The sequence below is a fragment of the Heptranchias perlo genome, chromosome 30 (genome assembly GCF_035084215.1).
Source record: "Heptranchias perlo isolate sHepPer1 chromosome 30, sHepPer1.hap1, whole genome shotgun sequence".
In the NCBI taxonomy this organism is placed as follows: Eukaryota; Metazoa; Chordata; class Chondrichthyes; order Hexanchiformes; family Hexanchidae; genus Heptranchias; species Heptranchias perlo.
Window position 1 is genome coordinate 1,391,415 of NC_090354.1, and position 15,278 is coordinate 1,406,692.

At 44.9% G+C, this 15,278-nt stretch overlaps 1 protein-coding gene across 2 annotated transcripts in view; it reads right to left on the reverse strand.

Moving 5' to 3' along the window:
* The window catches only part of LOC137300217 (growth factor receptor-bound protein 10-like), a 123,726-nt gene extending 108,829 nt beyond the window's left edge, over positions 1-14,897 (reverse strand). Inside the window, exons 1-2 of one of the 2 annotated variants that reach the window (XM_067969313.1) lie at positions 5,986-6,090; positions 2,974-3,067 (exon numbers count right to left, since the gene is read on the reverse strand). In XM_067969313.1, coding sequence (XP_067825414.1) covers positions 2,974-3,067; positions 5,986-5,994 — 103 coding nt within the window. In that variant the 5' untranslated portion in view covers positions 5,995-6,090. Of the gene's footprint in view, positions 1-2,973; positions 3,068-5,985; positions 6,091-14,789 lie in introns of those variants that run through there. The other variant, XM_067969317.1, reaches the window with a different exon arrangement.
* Between the last annotated feature and the right edge of the window lie 381 nt (positions 14,898-15,278).

The following is a 15,278-nucleotide window of genomic DNA, read 5'->3' on the forward strand; positions in this document are numbered from 1 at the left end:
CTGTCACTCCCCAGGCCCTATTCCCAGCAGTGCTGGTATCCTATATTGTACAATATTTATCAAATCCTTCCCGTTCCTGCTGATGGAGGTTCCTGCACCGGGTGTTCCCAGCACCAAGACGGAAATACGTGCGGGGAAATCGTGGGGCAAGTTCAGGGGGGGTTTATATATAGAATAACAGATACCCGGGAGTGAGTTACAGGCTGGAATCTAATCGGGGGGTTTTGGGGGTTTATATATAGAATAACAGATACCCGGCAGTGAGTTACAGGCTGGAATCTAATCGAGGGGTTCGGGGGGTTTATATATAGAATAACAGATACCCGGGAGTGAGTTACAGGCTGGAATCTAATCGGGGGGTTTTGGGGGTTTATATATAGAATAACAGATACCCGGCAGTGAGTTACAGGCTGGAATCTAATCGAGGGGTTCGGGGGGGTTTATATATAGAATAACAGATACCCGGGAGTGAGTTACAGACTGGAATCTAATCGAGGGGTTCGGGGGGTTTATATATAGAATAACAGATACCCGGCAGTGAGTTACAGACTGGAATCTAATCGGGGGGTTTTGGGGGTTTATATATAGAATAACAGATACCCGGGAGTGAGTTACAGACTGGAATCTAATCGGGGGGTTTTGGGGGTTTATATATAGAATAACAGATACCCGGGAGTGAGTTACAGGCTGGAATCTAATCGGGGGGTTTTGGGGGTTTATATATAGAATAACAGATACCCGGCAGTGAGTTACAGGCTGGAATCTAATCGAGGGGTTCGGGGGGTTTATATATAGAATAACAGATACCCGGGAGTGAGTTACAGACTGGAATCTAATCGAGGGGTTCGGGGGGTTTATATATAGAATAACAGATACCCGGGAGTGAGTTACAGACTGGAATCTAATCGAGGGGTTCGGGGGGTTTATATAAAGAATAACAGATACCCGGGAGTGAGTTACAGACTGGAATCTAATCGAGGGGTTCGGGGGGGTTTATATATAGAATAACAGATACCCAGGAGTGAGTTACAGACTGGAATCTAATCGAGGGGTTCGGGGGGGTTTATATATAGAATAACAGATACCCGGGAGTGAGTTACAGACTGGAATCTAATCGGGGGGTTTTGGGGGTTTATATATAGAATAACAGATACCCGGGAGTGAGTTACAGACTGGAATCTAATCGAGGGGTTCGGGGGGTTTATATATAGAATAACAGACACCTGGGAGTGAGTTACAGACTGGAATCTAATCGAGGGGTTCGGGGGGTTTATATATAGAATAACAGATATCCGGGAGTGAGTTACAGACTGGAATCTAATCGAGGGGTTCGGGGGGTTTATATATAGAATAACAGATACCCGGGAGTGAGTTACAGACTGGAATCTAATCGAGGGGTTCGGGGGGTTTATATATAGAATAACAGATACCCGGGAGTGAGTTACAGACTGGAATCTAATCGAGGGGTTCGGGGGGGTTTATATATAGAATAACAGATACCCGGGAGTGAGTTACAGACTGGAATCTAATCGGGGGGTTTTGGGGGTTTATATATCGAATAACAGATACCCGGGAGTGAGTTACAGACTGGAATCTAATCGAGGGGTTCGGGGGGTTTATATATAGAATAACAGATACCCGGGAGTGAGTTACAGACTGGAATCTAATCGAGGGGTTCGGGGGGTTTATATATAGAATAACAGATACCCGGGAGTGAGTTACAGGCTGGAATCTAATCGGGGGGTTTTGGGGGTTTATATATAGAATAACAGATACCTGAAGTGAGTTACAGGCTGGAATCTAATCGGGGGGTTTGGGGGGTTTATATATAGAATAACACATACCTGGAGTGAGTTACAGGCTGGAATCTAATCGAGGGGTTCGGGGGGTTTATATATAGAATAACAGATACCCGGGAGTGAGTTACAGACTGGAATCTAATCGAGGGGTTTGGGGGGTTTATATATAGAATAACAGATACCCGGGAGTGAGTTACAGGCTGGAATCTAATCGGGGGGTTTGGGGGGTTTATATATAGAATAACACATACCTGGAGTGAGTTACAGGCTGGAATCTAATCGGGGGGTTTGGGGGGTTTATATATAGAATAACAGACACCCAGGAGTGAGTTACAGACTGGAATCTAATCAAGGGGTTCGGGGTGTTTATATATAGAATAACAGATACCTGAAGTGAGTTACAGGCTGGAATCTAATCGGGGGGTTTGGGGGGTTTATATATAGAATAACACATACCTGGAGTGAGTTACAGGCTGGAATCTAATTGAGGGGTTTGGGTGGTTTATATATAGAATAACAGATCCCCGGGAGTGAGTTACAGGCTGGAATCTAATTGAGGGGTTTGGGTGGTTTATATATAGAATAACAGACACCTGGGAGTGAGTTACGGGCTGGAATCTAATCGGGGGGTTTGGGGGGTTTATATATAGAATAACAGATACCCGGGAGTGAGTTATGGGCTGGAATCTAATCGGGGGGTTTGGGGGGTTTATATATAGAATAACAGATACCCGGGAGTGAGTTACGGGCTGGAATCTAATCGGGGGGTTTGGGGGGTTTATATATAGAATAACAGATACCCGGGAGTGAGGTACAATCATGTGGTACAGACGACTTTATAAACTGCTCAAGTCGCACTCTTGCGCCAGATAATTTTCAGCCTCATTCTGTCAACTCTTTCAAAGAAGAACCCATTTAGATTCTTTTACTTTCATCTTCTATACTCCTTACTGTCAGTCCTTTCACTCTGGGTGTGTGTTTCACCCCAGTTACACATGCATTAAAACCTTGTCCCACGTCACTGAACGCTGTAAATCCCATCTTCAAACTGGCATCAGAAATGGTTTGTTTCACCATGGAACCATGAGGCCTCAGACCAGACCAATATATTTGGTTGAAGGAAAAGGAATGGTCCCAGCAGTTTCATTGATTGATGCAGCTAAAGTTCTCCTACCTCTGCCTTCGGTTGTGGTTTCCCTGGTTAATGCCTGAGGTTCACCCCTGATCCACTCCCGCAATCTGCAGAAAGGCCTCCTTTCCACATTCTCCTGCAAACAAAAGATACTAAATTAAAATGGCACAAGAACTTTTATGTTTTTTTGGAACAATATAAAGGCTACCACATTACAAGGTTGTGGTCATGATCACCGATTGGCCAGTAGACACTTGGGCAATTCCTGATGGGCGAGTTTCAGAGTTTCAACCAGGTAATTTGTTGGTATCGGTGGAGATGTGGCCCAGGGATACCTCTCAGTGAGTTAATGCAACAGCAGAGTCATCTCTGAGCTTTCTCCTTATTGAGAAACCCAGGTGAAAGGTCAAGGGCCAGAATGCAGCAAGATTGAAAAATCAGCAAGTAGTGATGCCAAGTATGGATTTGAAAAACCTGTAGATCGTAGGAGGAAAGGGAAAACTGCGAGAGGTAAAGAGCTGCACAATTTCAAAATCCTGGGATAGATTTGAGTCGAGCTGGCGATGGGGTGATGAGTATGGAATTCAACACAGTGAGGGGGGAGAGTGCAGATTGAGGCTTTATAAGTTTTGGACGAACAAGAGAGGGTAGTTCAGAGGAGAACCAATCATAGTATCGATGAAAGGATGAAACAATGGAAGGCTGGACCCAAGGAAGACAACATGCTGGATAGTTTGTAAACCTGGTACACTCCAATCCTCAGGATCTCTACCCTACTCATTTAGTCTCCTTCCAAAGCTTGTTAACATTCTACCCTATCATGGATTCTACCAACTCATTTAACCTCTTCCCACAGCCAATGTACACTCTACCCTATCACAGACTCTACCCACCTATTTAATCCCCTCCTCTAGCCAATGTACACTCTACCCTATCATGGTCTCATTCACCCATTATTCTCCTCAGGAAGAGTGATGCATTATTTCTCTCTGAGAAGAATAGGTAATCACATGAGATGGAGAACGTTTACCATCGCTGCTAATCAATCCTGACTGGTGGATTTCCACAAATGACATTTCCTTCACTGAGTATTACAGGGAGCAGAGTGTTCCATGAATGTTTTCCTATCCCTATACACTCAGCACAGTTCCCAATGCTTGCAGGCCTTCAGCACTAATTGGCACATCACTCAGAGAGGTCACAGGGACGACTGCTGTGAGAATGGAAATATCCCCCTGGTGATGTAGAGGCCACGTTTCTGTGATTGCAGAGTTACGCAGCACCTGGCCATTGCTTTCCTGGCATGGAGGTGCTAGAAAAAATGTAAAAAATGTTCCTTTCTGCACCACAGAGATTGCTGATCCAGGAATACCATCAGTAGGATGAAGAACTGAATTCCAGTGCCAACTCCCAAAGCTATCCAGCCTGAATTAGAATCTAGAACTAGAAGATTAAGGGGCGATTTAAAGAGGTGTTCAAAATTATGATGAGTTTTGATAGCATAAATAAGGAGAAACTGTAAAAAAAAATTAAATAGTAACTTTCAAAAGGGAATTGTACATATATTACATGGAATTACATCGCATTTACAGCACGGAAACAGGCCATTCGGTCCAACTGGTCCATGCTGGCATTTATGCTCCACACGAGCCTCCTCCCACCCCTCTTCATCTCACCCCATCAGCATATCCTTCTATTCCTTTCTCCCTTGTGTGCTTATCTAGCTTCCCCTTAAAGGCATAGTTGAAGAGGAAAGGTTTGCAGGGTTATAGGGAGGGAGCAGTGGAGTGGGACGATGGGCCGAATGGCCTCCTTCTGTGCTGTATAATTGTATGAACTCTAATCTAATCTTTGAGTTTTCTCACTTGATTTGCTGACCAGAAATTGAACTTAAAGTGAGCAAGAACGGCCCGGGCTGCAACTGAGGATAAAGTCCCATGAGTTGAGTCTTGGTCCTTTTAGCAATGGGCAGGTTCACTTTGAGCTGAGCTTTCGGTAAGTTCTTATGGTGGTGCGCGGGGACTGGAGCACATACCCCTTGTCACTGCATACAGGCACTTCACTCTGTCAGCACTCCGCACGATCTGCTTCTAATTACTCTCTGTTTTTAAGATTAGGACCTTGTGCGACCGACTAACCATAATTCACTGTCCAAAAGCCAAAAGTGTCATCCTATCGCACATTCGAAACATGTCTGAAGAGCCAAACACTCCATAGATCACTGACACTCCATTACCACCTCTGCTTATGGGAGAGGAAGTGAGACAGAGTGTAACTTCCAATATTCCCACCGCCCCTCCCAGCTTTCCCCCCTCCTTCACCGAAGGTACTGAACCCTTGCTGGGAACAATCCCATGGGCCCCCAGCACCTGACTCAAATGGCCACTCTTGATTCTTGAGCCTCGATGGCCAAGCCTGCTGATTGTCTCCTCTCCCGACCCCTGTGGACAGTTACAGCACCTGCACCAATACCCCAGATCGAGGTGGAACTTGGGGCGTCCCGGCTGGTGTTGCTCAGTGCCACTCTGCCGGTACACTGTGGGTCAAAGAGGTGAGCTCAGCTTTTGAATATTTAAACACTGACGTATTAATTCAAGACATTTGAAACCCAATCAAGTCAAATTCTGTACATTTTATGACTTTAGTCAGGGCCATAAATACAGAAGTTTGTCCCTTGTGGCCACAACTGAGACTTTCTCCTCCCTCAGAAACCCTGACCACACAATCCCTTTAATGCTTCACAAATTAAACCACTGGTCCCTTTAAGAACTGCTGCAGCACTTTTGATTTCTGAGCCACATCCAGAAATAATATAAGATTTGAAGTTTTCCATTTTGTTCACAATGTCCTACAAACACCACGGTCAATGTTCTAGCTGTATATTTTATACTGTTAATATTTCATGCTCCTGCCAGCAGAATGTTGTCTTGCTGGTTTGTTTAATACTGAGGCAAAGAACTTTCAGTTATTCCCCAGAATGACAAAGTCCGTGAGCTCTACAAATATTTTACAACCCCGAGAATCACAGCATTTCAGACAGTTCAATGTGAGTACCTCATACATCTGGACCTGTTGCTGCAGAAACTTCGCCTCAGACCCTGGTATTTGTGCAGTAAAACCCTTCCACCCACAAGCACTCCACTCGTTCTCTACTAGTAAACAGCACTTGGCAGCAGGTCCATGTAAAGGGAGTGCTGTAACTTAATGGATACAAGTCGTAGCCCTCTATAGCCACGGAGCAGCGTCTGAATGCCAGTCCCTACTAACACAATGGGAGGAATTTTAATACCCTCATGATAGGCGGGAGAGGGTCGGGGTCGGGGGTTAAATTGTAAAAATGTGAAACCCGACCCCTGGTTCTGGTTTAACTGCGGCTGGTTTGGGGGTGTCCGAGTAACTTGCTCTGGAGAGGCGGCTCCGTCATTATAATATGCAAATAAGGCTCCGCTACTGATGTTTTGGAAGCGATTTGAATTTAATGCTGGTCGGCCGGGTTTCCCAGGGGTCGGGAATCCCGGCAGCTGAAGGGAGGCGGGAACAGCCGGATCCAGCAGGTAAGTGATTTCCCAGCACTGCTTGTGGGTCAGGAGGAGCCGGAGAGCTTCCCCTCAGCCCCCCGCCCCCCCGAGCAAACCTGCCGCGATCGGCCGACCCCTCCCCAGTCCCCCCTCTCTCCCAATTGCTGGTCCCACCCCCCTCCCCACAAACCTCGCGATCTCTCCCGGTCCCGCCTCCCTCCTGATTGCCGGTCCCACCCCCCCCCTCAAATCCCGCAATCTCTCCCAATTGCTGGGGACTGTCCCCAAATTGTGATTTTTTTTTTTAACTGCCCTAAATAATTAAAAATAGAAAAAGTTATATGTTAATTCAACGCACACTGAAGATAAATTATTAATAATTTTTATTTGTTCTAAACCTCATAAAAGCCAGGTAAATCCCATGTGATTATTGATTTTTATCTCTTGCAGTTTATAGTATTACACCACCCACTCAACACAACTCACGTCCTCTCTGCCCCATTTAGTGAGGAGCGACACACCCCCATAAGGGTAATCCTGGCAAAATGGCCTCATGTTCATAGTTGTTTTCTGATCACTTGAAAATAACCAGTAACTCTGTGGGCATGGTAACCAGTAATCCAACTCATACAGTATCCGTAACCCTGCACATACAGCAACCAGTAACCAACCACTGACAGTAATCAGTAACCCTGTACATACCATAACTAGTAATCCAACACGTACAGTAACCGGTAACTCTGTACATCAGCAATCAGTACCCATGTGCATATAGTAATCAGTAACCTGCACATACAGTAACCAGTAACTCTGTACATACGGTAATCAGTAACTTTGTACATAAAGTAATCAGTAACCCTGCACATGCAGTAACCGGTAACTCTGTACATAAAGTAATCAGTACCCATGTACATACAGTAATCAGTAACCTGCACATACAGTAATCAGTAACCCTGCACATACAGTAATTAGTAACCTGCACATACGGTAATCAGTAACCTGTACATACAGTAACCGGTAACCTGCACATACGGTAATCAGTAACCTGTACATACAGTAACCGGTAACTCTGTACATCAGCAATCAGTACCCATGTACATACAGTAATCAGTAACCTGCACATACAGTAATCAGTAACCTGCACATACGGTAATCAGTAACCTGCACATACGGTAATCAGTAACCCTGTACATACAGTAATCAATAATCCTGTACAAATATTTAAAACGGTGACCAGTAGAGTTCAGGAGAAATATATTCCACTAAAAAACAAGAACAAATTAGCCAATAATGAAACACCAGGGATGAATAAAGAGATAAGGACAAAATTGAAACAAAAGACAGAGGCATACTCTAAATACACAGACAATAAAGGAGAGGATGTCAAAAGGGAATAGGAAAAGGTTAGGAAAGAAGTCAAAAAAACAATTAGGAAAGTAAAGAGGAACTACAAAATTAAATGATCAAGGAATATAAAAATAAATAGTAAGGTTTTCTACAGACACATATAATAAAAGGAAAATCAGGATAGAGATAGAGATAGGGCCACTCAGGGATACACTCAATAAACCCCACAGTTAATGACAGCAAAATAGCAGAAATACTGAATAAATACTTTGCCTCAGTGTTTACCAGGGAGATTAATGGGGTGGACATGACATTAGTAGAAGAAGAGATCAAAAAAGATATCAAGATGTTTAAGATAGAAAGGGGGGAGATAATTGATAAACTCCCAAAGTTAAGAGAGGATAAAACCCCTGGTCCGGATGGATTGCATCCGCGAATATTAAAAGAAGTTAGGGAGGAGATAGCAGAGGCACTATTATTTATAAAAATTCATTAGAAAAGGGAATAGTGCCAGAGGACTGGCAGACAGTTAATGTGATTCCTATATTTAAAAAGGGAGATAGCACAAGTCCAGTGAACTATAGACCAATTAGCTTAATGTCGGTGGTAGGAAAGATAATGGAATCTTTACTCAAAGATGTAATAGAGAAACATCTAGAAACTGAAAATATAATAAAGAGTAGTCAGCACGGATTTCAGAAGGGAAAGTCATGCCTGACCAATTTTGTTGAATTCTTTGAAGAAGTAACAGAAAGAGTAGACAAGGGTAACGCAGTAGATGTAATATACTTGGATTTTCAAAAGGCCTTCGATAAGGTACCACATAGTAGGCTCATGACTTAGGTCAGAGCATGTGGAGTCAGGGGACAGGTAGCAGCATGGATAGCAAGCTGGCTACAAAACAGAAAACAGAGATTAGGGGTTAAGGGTAGCTACTCAGAGTGGCAGAAAGTGGGAAGTGGTGTTCCACAGAGATCAGTGCTGAGGCCATTGTTGTTCACCATTTACATAAATGATTTGGGCTTGGGAATCGGAAGTACAATTTCAACTTTTGTGGATGACACCAAATTGGGGGTGTAGTTAATACTGAGGAAGAATGTGACAAAATACAGGAAGACATGAATAAACTTACAGAACGGACGTGTAATTGGAAAATGAATTTCAATATAGATAAGTGTGAGGTGATGCATTTTGGTAGGAGGAGTAAGGAGACGACATACTGCTTGGGGAAAAAAGAGTCTAATTGGGGTAAAGAGCAAAGGGATCTAGGGGTACAGATTCACAAATCACTAAAAGCAGCAACACAGGTTAACAGGGCCGTAAAAAATGCTAACAAAACACTGGGGTTCATTTCTAGAGGAATAGAATTCAAGAGCAGAGAAGTTATGTTAAACTTATATAGAACCTTGGTTAGACCTCACTTGGAGTACCGTGCACAGTTCTGTTCTCCATATTACAAAAATGATATAGAGGCACTGGAGAAGATGCAAAAAAGATTTACAAGGATGATACCAGAACTGAGAGGTTAAACTATCAGGAAAGACTGAACAGGCTGGGGCTCTTTTCTCTAGAAGAGAAGGTTGAGGAGTGACTTGATAGAGGTCTTTACGTAATCAATAACCCTGTACATACAATAATCAGTAACCCTGTATATACAGTAATCAGTTACCATGTACACATAGTAACCAGTAACCTGCACGTATAGTAACCAGTAACTCTATACATAGTCATGCCACAGCTGTACAGGGTGCTGGTGAGCCCACACCTGGAGTACTGCGTACAGTTCTGGTGCCCTTATTTAAGGAAGGACATACTTGCATTGGAGGCAGTTCAGAGAAGGTTCACTAGTTTGATTCCGGGTATGGAAGGGTTGTCTTATGAGGAAAGATTGAACAGGTTGGGTCTATACTCATTGGAGTTTAGAAGAATGAGAGGAGATCTTATTGAAACATACAAGATTCTGAGGGGACTCGATAGGGTAGATGCTGAGAGGATGTTACCCCTCATGGGGGACTCTAAAACTAGGGGGCATAGTCTCAGAATAAGGGGTCGCCCGTTTAAGTCGGAAATGAGGAGGAATTTCTTCTCCCAGAGGGTCGTGAATCTTTGGAATTCTTTACCCCAGAAAGCTGTGGAGGCTGAGTCATTGAATACATTCAAGGCTGAGTTAGACAAATTTTTGATCAGCGAGGGAGTCAAAGGATATGGGGAAAGGGCGGGAAAGTGGAGTTGAGATAAAAATCAGATTAGCCATGATCTCATTGAATGGCGGAGCAGGCTCGAGGGACCGAATGGCCTACTCCTGCTCCTATCTCTTATCGTCTTATGGTCTTATGGTAATCAGTTACCATGTACATATAGTAATCAGTAATCCTGTACATACAGCAATCAGTAACCGTACACATCCAGTAACCAGACACAACAACGACTTGCATTTATATAACACCTTTAACGCAGTAAAACATCCCAAGGCGCGTCACAGGAGCGATTATCAAACAAAATTTGACACCAGGCCACATTACAGACAGCTGCAAGAAAAATAGGGTGGTAATAGTAGGGGACTTTAACTTTCCCAACATTGACTGGGACAGCCATAGCATTAGGGGCTTGGATGGAGAGAAATTTGTTGAGTGTATTCAGGAGGAATTTCTCATTCAGTATGTGGATGGCCCGACTAGAGAGGGGGCAAAACTTGACCTCCTCTTGGGAAATAAGGAAGGGCAGGTGACAGAAGTGTTAGTGAGGGATCACTTTGGGACCAGTGATCATAATTCCATTAGTTTTAAGATAGCTATGGAGAAGGATAGGTCTGGCCCAAAAGTTAAAATTCTAAATTGGGGAAAGGCCAATTTTGATGGTATTAGACAGGAACTTTCAGAAGTTGATTGGGAGAGTCTGTTGGCAGGCAAAGGGACGTCTGGTAAGTGGGAGGCTTTCAAAAGTGTGTTAACCAGGGTTCAGGGTAAGCACATTCCTTATAAAGTGAAGGGCAAGGCTGGTAGAAGTAGGGAACCTTGGATGACTCGGGAGATTGAGGCACTCGTCAAAAAGAAGAAGGAGGTATATGACATGCATAGGCAGCTGGGATCAAGTGGATCCCTTGAAGAGTATAGAGATTGCCGGAGTAGAGTTAAGAGAGAAATCAGGAGGGCAAAAAGGGGATATGAGATTGCTTTGGCAGATCAGGCAAAGGTGAATCCAAAGAGCTTCTACAAATACATAAAGGGCAAAAGGGTAACTAGGGAGAGAGTAGGGCCTCTTAAGGATCAACAAGGTCATCTATGTGCGGAACCACAAGAGATGGGTGAGATCCTGAATGAATATTTCACATCGGTATTTACGGTTGAGAAAGGCATGGATGTTAGGGAACTTGGGGAAATAAATAGTGATGTCTTGAGGAGTGTACATATTACAGAGAGGGAGGTGCTGGAAGTCTTAACGCGCATCAAGGTAGATAAATCTCCGGGACCTGATGAAATGTATCCCAGGACGTTAAGGGAGGTTAGGGAGGAAATTGCGGGTCCCCTAGCAGAGATATTTGAATCATCCACCGCTACAGGTGAGGTGCCTGAAGATTGGAGGGTAGCAAATGTTGTGCCTTTGTTTAAGAAGGGCGGCAGGGAAAAGCCTGGGAACTACAGACCGGTGAGCCTGACATCTGTAGTGGGTAAGTTGTTAGAGGGTATTCTGAGGGACAGGATCTACAGGCATTTGGAGAGGCAGGGACTAATTAGGAACAGTCAGCATGGTTTTGTGAGAGGAAAATCATGTCTCACGAATTTGATTGAGTTTTTTGAAGGGGTAACCAAGAAGATAGATGAGGGCTGTGCAGTAGACGTGGTCTACATGGACTTCAGCAAAGCATTTGACAAGGTACCGCATGGTAGGTTGTTACATAAGGTTAAATCTCATGGGATCCAAGGTGAGGTAGCCAATTGGATACAAAATTGGCTTGACGACAGAAGACAGAGGGTGGTTGTCGAGGGTTGTTTTTCAAACTGGATGCCTGTGTCCAGCGGTGTGCCTCAGGGATCGGTGCTGGGTCCGCTGTTATTTGTTATTTATATTAATGATTTGGATGAGAATTTAGGAGGCATGGTTAGTAAGTTTGCAGATGACACCAAGATTGGTGGCATTGTGGACAGTGAAGAAGGTTATCTAGGATTGCAACGGGATCTTGATAAATTGGGCCAGTGGGCCGATGAATGGCAGATGGAGTTTAATTTAGATAAATGTGAGGTGATGCATTTTGGTAGATCGAATCGGGCCAGGACCTACTCCGTTAATGGTAGGGCGTTGGGGAGAGTTATAGAACAAAGAGATCTAGGAGTACAGATTCATAGCTCCTTGAAAGTGGAGTCACAGGTGGATAGGGTGGTGAAGAAGGCATTCAGCATGCTTGGTTTCATTGGTCAGAACATTGAATGCAGGAGTTGGGATGTCTTGTTGAAGTTGTACAGGGCATTGGTGAGGCCGCACTTGGAGTACTGTGTACAGTTCTGGTCACCCTATTATAGAAAGGATATTATTAAACTAGAAAGAGTGCAGAAAAGATTTACTAGGATGCTACCGGGACTTGATGGTTTGACTTACAGGGAGAGGTTAGACAGACTGGGACTTTTTTCCCTGGAGAGTAGGAGGTTAAGGGGTGATCTTATAGAAGTCTATAAAATAATGAGGGGCATAGATAAGGTCGATAGTCAAAATCTTTTCCCAAAGGTAGGGGAGTCTATAACGAGGGGGCACAGATTTAAGGTGAGAGGGGAGAGATACAAAAGGATCCAGAGGGGCAATTTTTTCACTCAAAGGGTGGTGAGTGTCTGGAACGAGCTGCCAGAGGCAGTAGTCGAGGCGGGTACAATTTTGTCTTTTAAAAAGCATTTGGACAGTTACATGGGTAAGATGGGTATAGAGGGATATGGGCCAAGTGCAGGCAATTGGGACTAGCTTAGTGGTATAAACTGGGCGACATGGACATGTTGGGCCGAAGGGCCTGTTTCCATGTTGTAACTTCTATGATTCTATGATTCTATAAGGAGATATTAGAACAGGTGACCAAAAGCTTGGTTGAAGAGGTAAGTTTTAAGGAGCATCTTAAAGGAGGAGAGGTAGAGAGATGGAGAGGTTTAGGGAGGGAATTCCAGAGCTTAGGGCCCAGGCAGCTGAAGGCACGGTCGCCAATGGTGGAGCAATGAAAATCGGAGATGGGCAAGAGGCCAGAATTGGAGGAGCGCAGAGATCTCGGAGGGTTGTTGGGCTGGAGGAGGTTACAGAGATAGGGAAGGGCGAGGCCATGGAGGGATTTGAACACGAGGATGAGAATTTTAAAATCGAGGTGTAGCTGGACTGGGAGCCAATGTAGGTCAGTGAGCACAGGGGGTGATGGGTGAACGGGACTTGGTGCGAGTTAGGATACGGACAGCAAAGTTTTAGATGAGCTGATTGGAATAGTCCAGTCTAGTGGTAACAAAGGCACTGATGAGGATTTCAGCAGCAGATGGGCTGAGGCAGGGGCGGAGACGGGCGATGTTACGGGGGAAGTAGGCGGTCTTGGTGATGGAGAGGACATGGGGGCAGACGCTCAGCTCAGGGTCAAATAGGACTCCGCGGTTGTGAATGGTCAGGTTCAGCCTCAGACAGTGGCCAGGGAGAGGGATGGAGTCGGTGACGAGGGAGCGGAGTTTGTGGCAGTATTCGCAGGTTGTCCTTGTAAACTACTGTCCAATCTCCAAACTCCATTTCCTCTCCAAAGTGCTTGGACATGTTGTTGTCTCCCGAATCCGTGCCCATCTTTCCCATAACTCCATGTTTGAATCCCTCCAATCAGGTTTCTGCCCCTGCCACAGTACTGAAACGGCCCTTACAGTCACAAATGACAATGGCTTCAGTCTTCCCAATATCTAATTGAAGGAAATTTCTGCTCATCCAGTACTGGATGTCAGACAAGCAGCATGACAAATCAGAGGCAGTGGAGGGGTTGAGGGAGGTGGTTGTGAGGTAGGGCTGGGTGTCGTCAGCGTACATGTGAAACCTGATGTTGTGTTTTCAGATGATGTCGCTGAGGGGCAGCACGTAGATGAGAAATAGGAGGGGGGGCCAAGAATAGATCCTTGGGGGGACTCCAGAGGTAACGGTGCGGGAGCAGGAAGAGAAGCCATTGCAGGAGATTCTCTGGCTACGACTGGATCGATAAGAATGGAACCAGGCGAGGGCAGTCCCACCCAGCTGGACGACGGAGGAGAGGCGTCAGAGGAGGATGATGTGGTCGACCGTGTCAAAGGCTCCAGACAGGTTGAGAAGGATGAGGAGGGAGAGTTTACCACGGTCACTGTCACATAGGATGTCATTTGTGACTGTAAGGGCCGTTTCAGTACTGTGGCAGGGGCAGAAACCTGATTGGAGGGATTCAAACATGGAGTTGCGGGAAAGATGGGCACGGATTTGGGAGACAACAACACCTCCAAGCACTTTGGAGAGGAAATGGAGTTTGGAGATGGGACAGTAGTTTACAAGGACAACCTGCGAATACTGTAACCAAGAGATCAAATTTGTCCTCCTGATTCCTGTATGCCACGTTCTGGCTGTTTACAGGTTTAATCCACATGAAATTGGCTCCCTTGATAATATCTGGTATTATAATATTTGTACCAGTCTGTAGATATAAGAGGAGGACAACACTGTCGGATGTGACTAAAGTTCATCATTTAACAAAGTTTCAGTATCAGTGAACAGTAAACGCTGCCCTTCCAGGGCAGGTTGGATCGAGTGCGTGTACAATATCTACAGAGTCTTATAACCCGCGAATTATGGTGGTGAGAGGCTCCACCCACACTCACGTGTTCATTATCTAAGTGTTACCAGGAAGCAGCAGCGCTTTCTAGGAATTGGCTGAGCGTCTGTTATTCAATTATCCCCAGCCAGCACTTTTATTGAAAACTACCGCGGGGTCAAAACCCCGACAAAAAATAAAATTCCCTCGACCATAAAACTAACCTTTCAAAGCTGATTTAATCCTTCTCCCTCGCTCTACGCTGGGAGGAACAGAACTACAAAGAAAATCACAAGGGTCAGTAATGAGTGCTTGAAAAGACACGCAGCACAACAAGAGGGCACATGCCTCTACCATTCGATATTCTTGCATAATATTCCACATCTACTACCCACTGCCGTCCTTTGCGAAATTCCGGGCACCACCCTAAGTTTATGCGCACTCGAAGCATTGCTACCTTAACCCTTTCATTACTGACAATAAAATCTCTGTTGCTATCTGGATTGGCTTCAGCAAAGTTAGGGCCAGTGTTGACACAGCTTCTGAAACTATTGATAGAGGGAGTTACAGGCGGAGGGAAGGTGTGTGTCAACAGTGTGTGGGTTACAGGTGGAGCGGAGGGTAAGTGAAAAGGAGGTGGGTGAGCAGTAATGGCGCGAGGGGGAAGTTACAGGAGGGAGTGGGTGATGAGTGAGTGAAAAGCACAGCAAAGT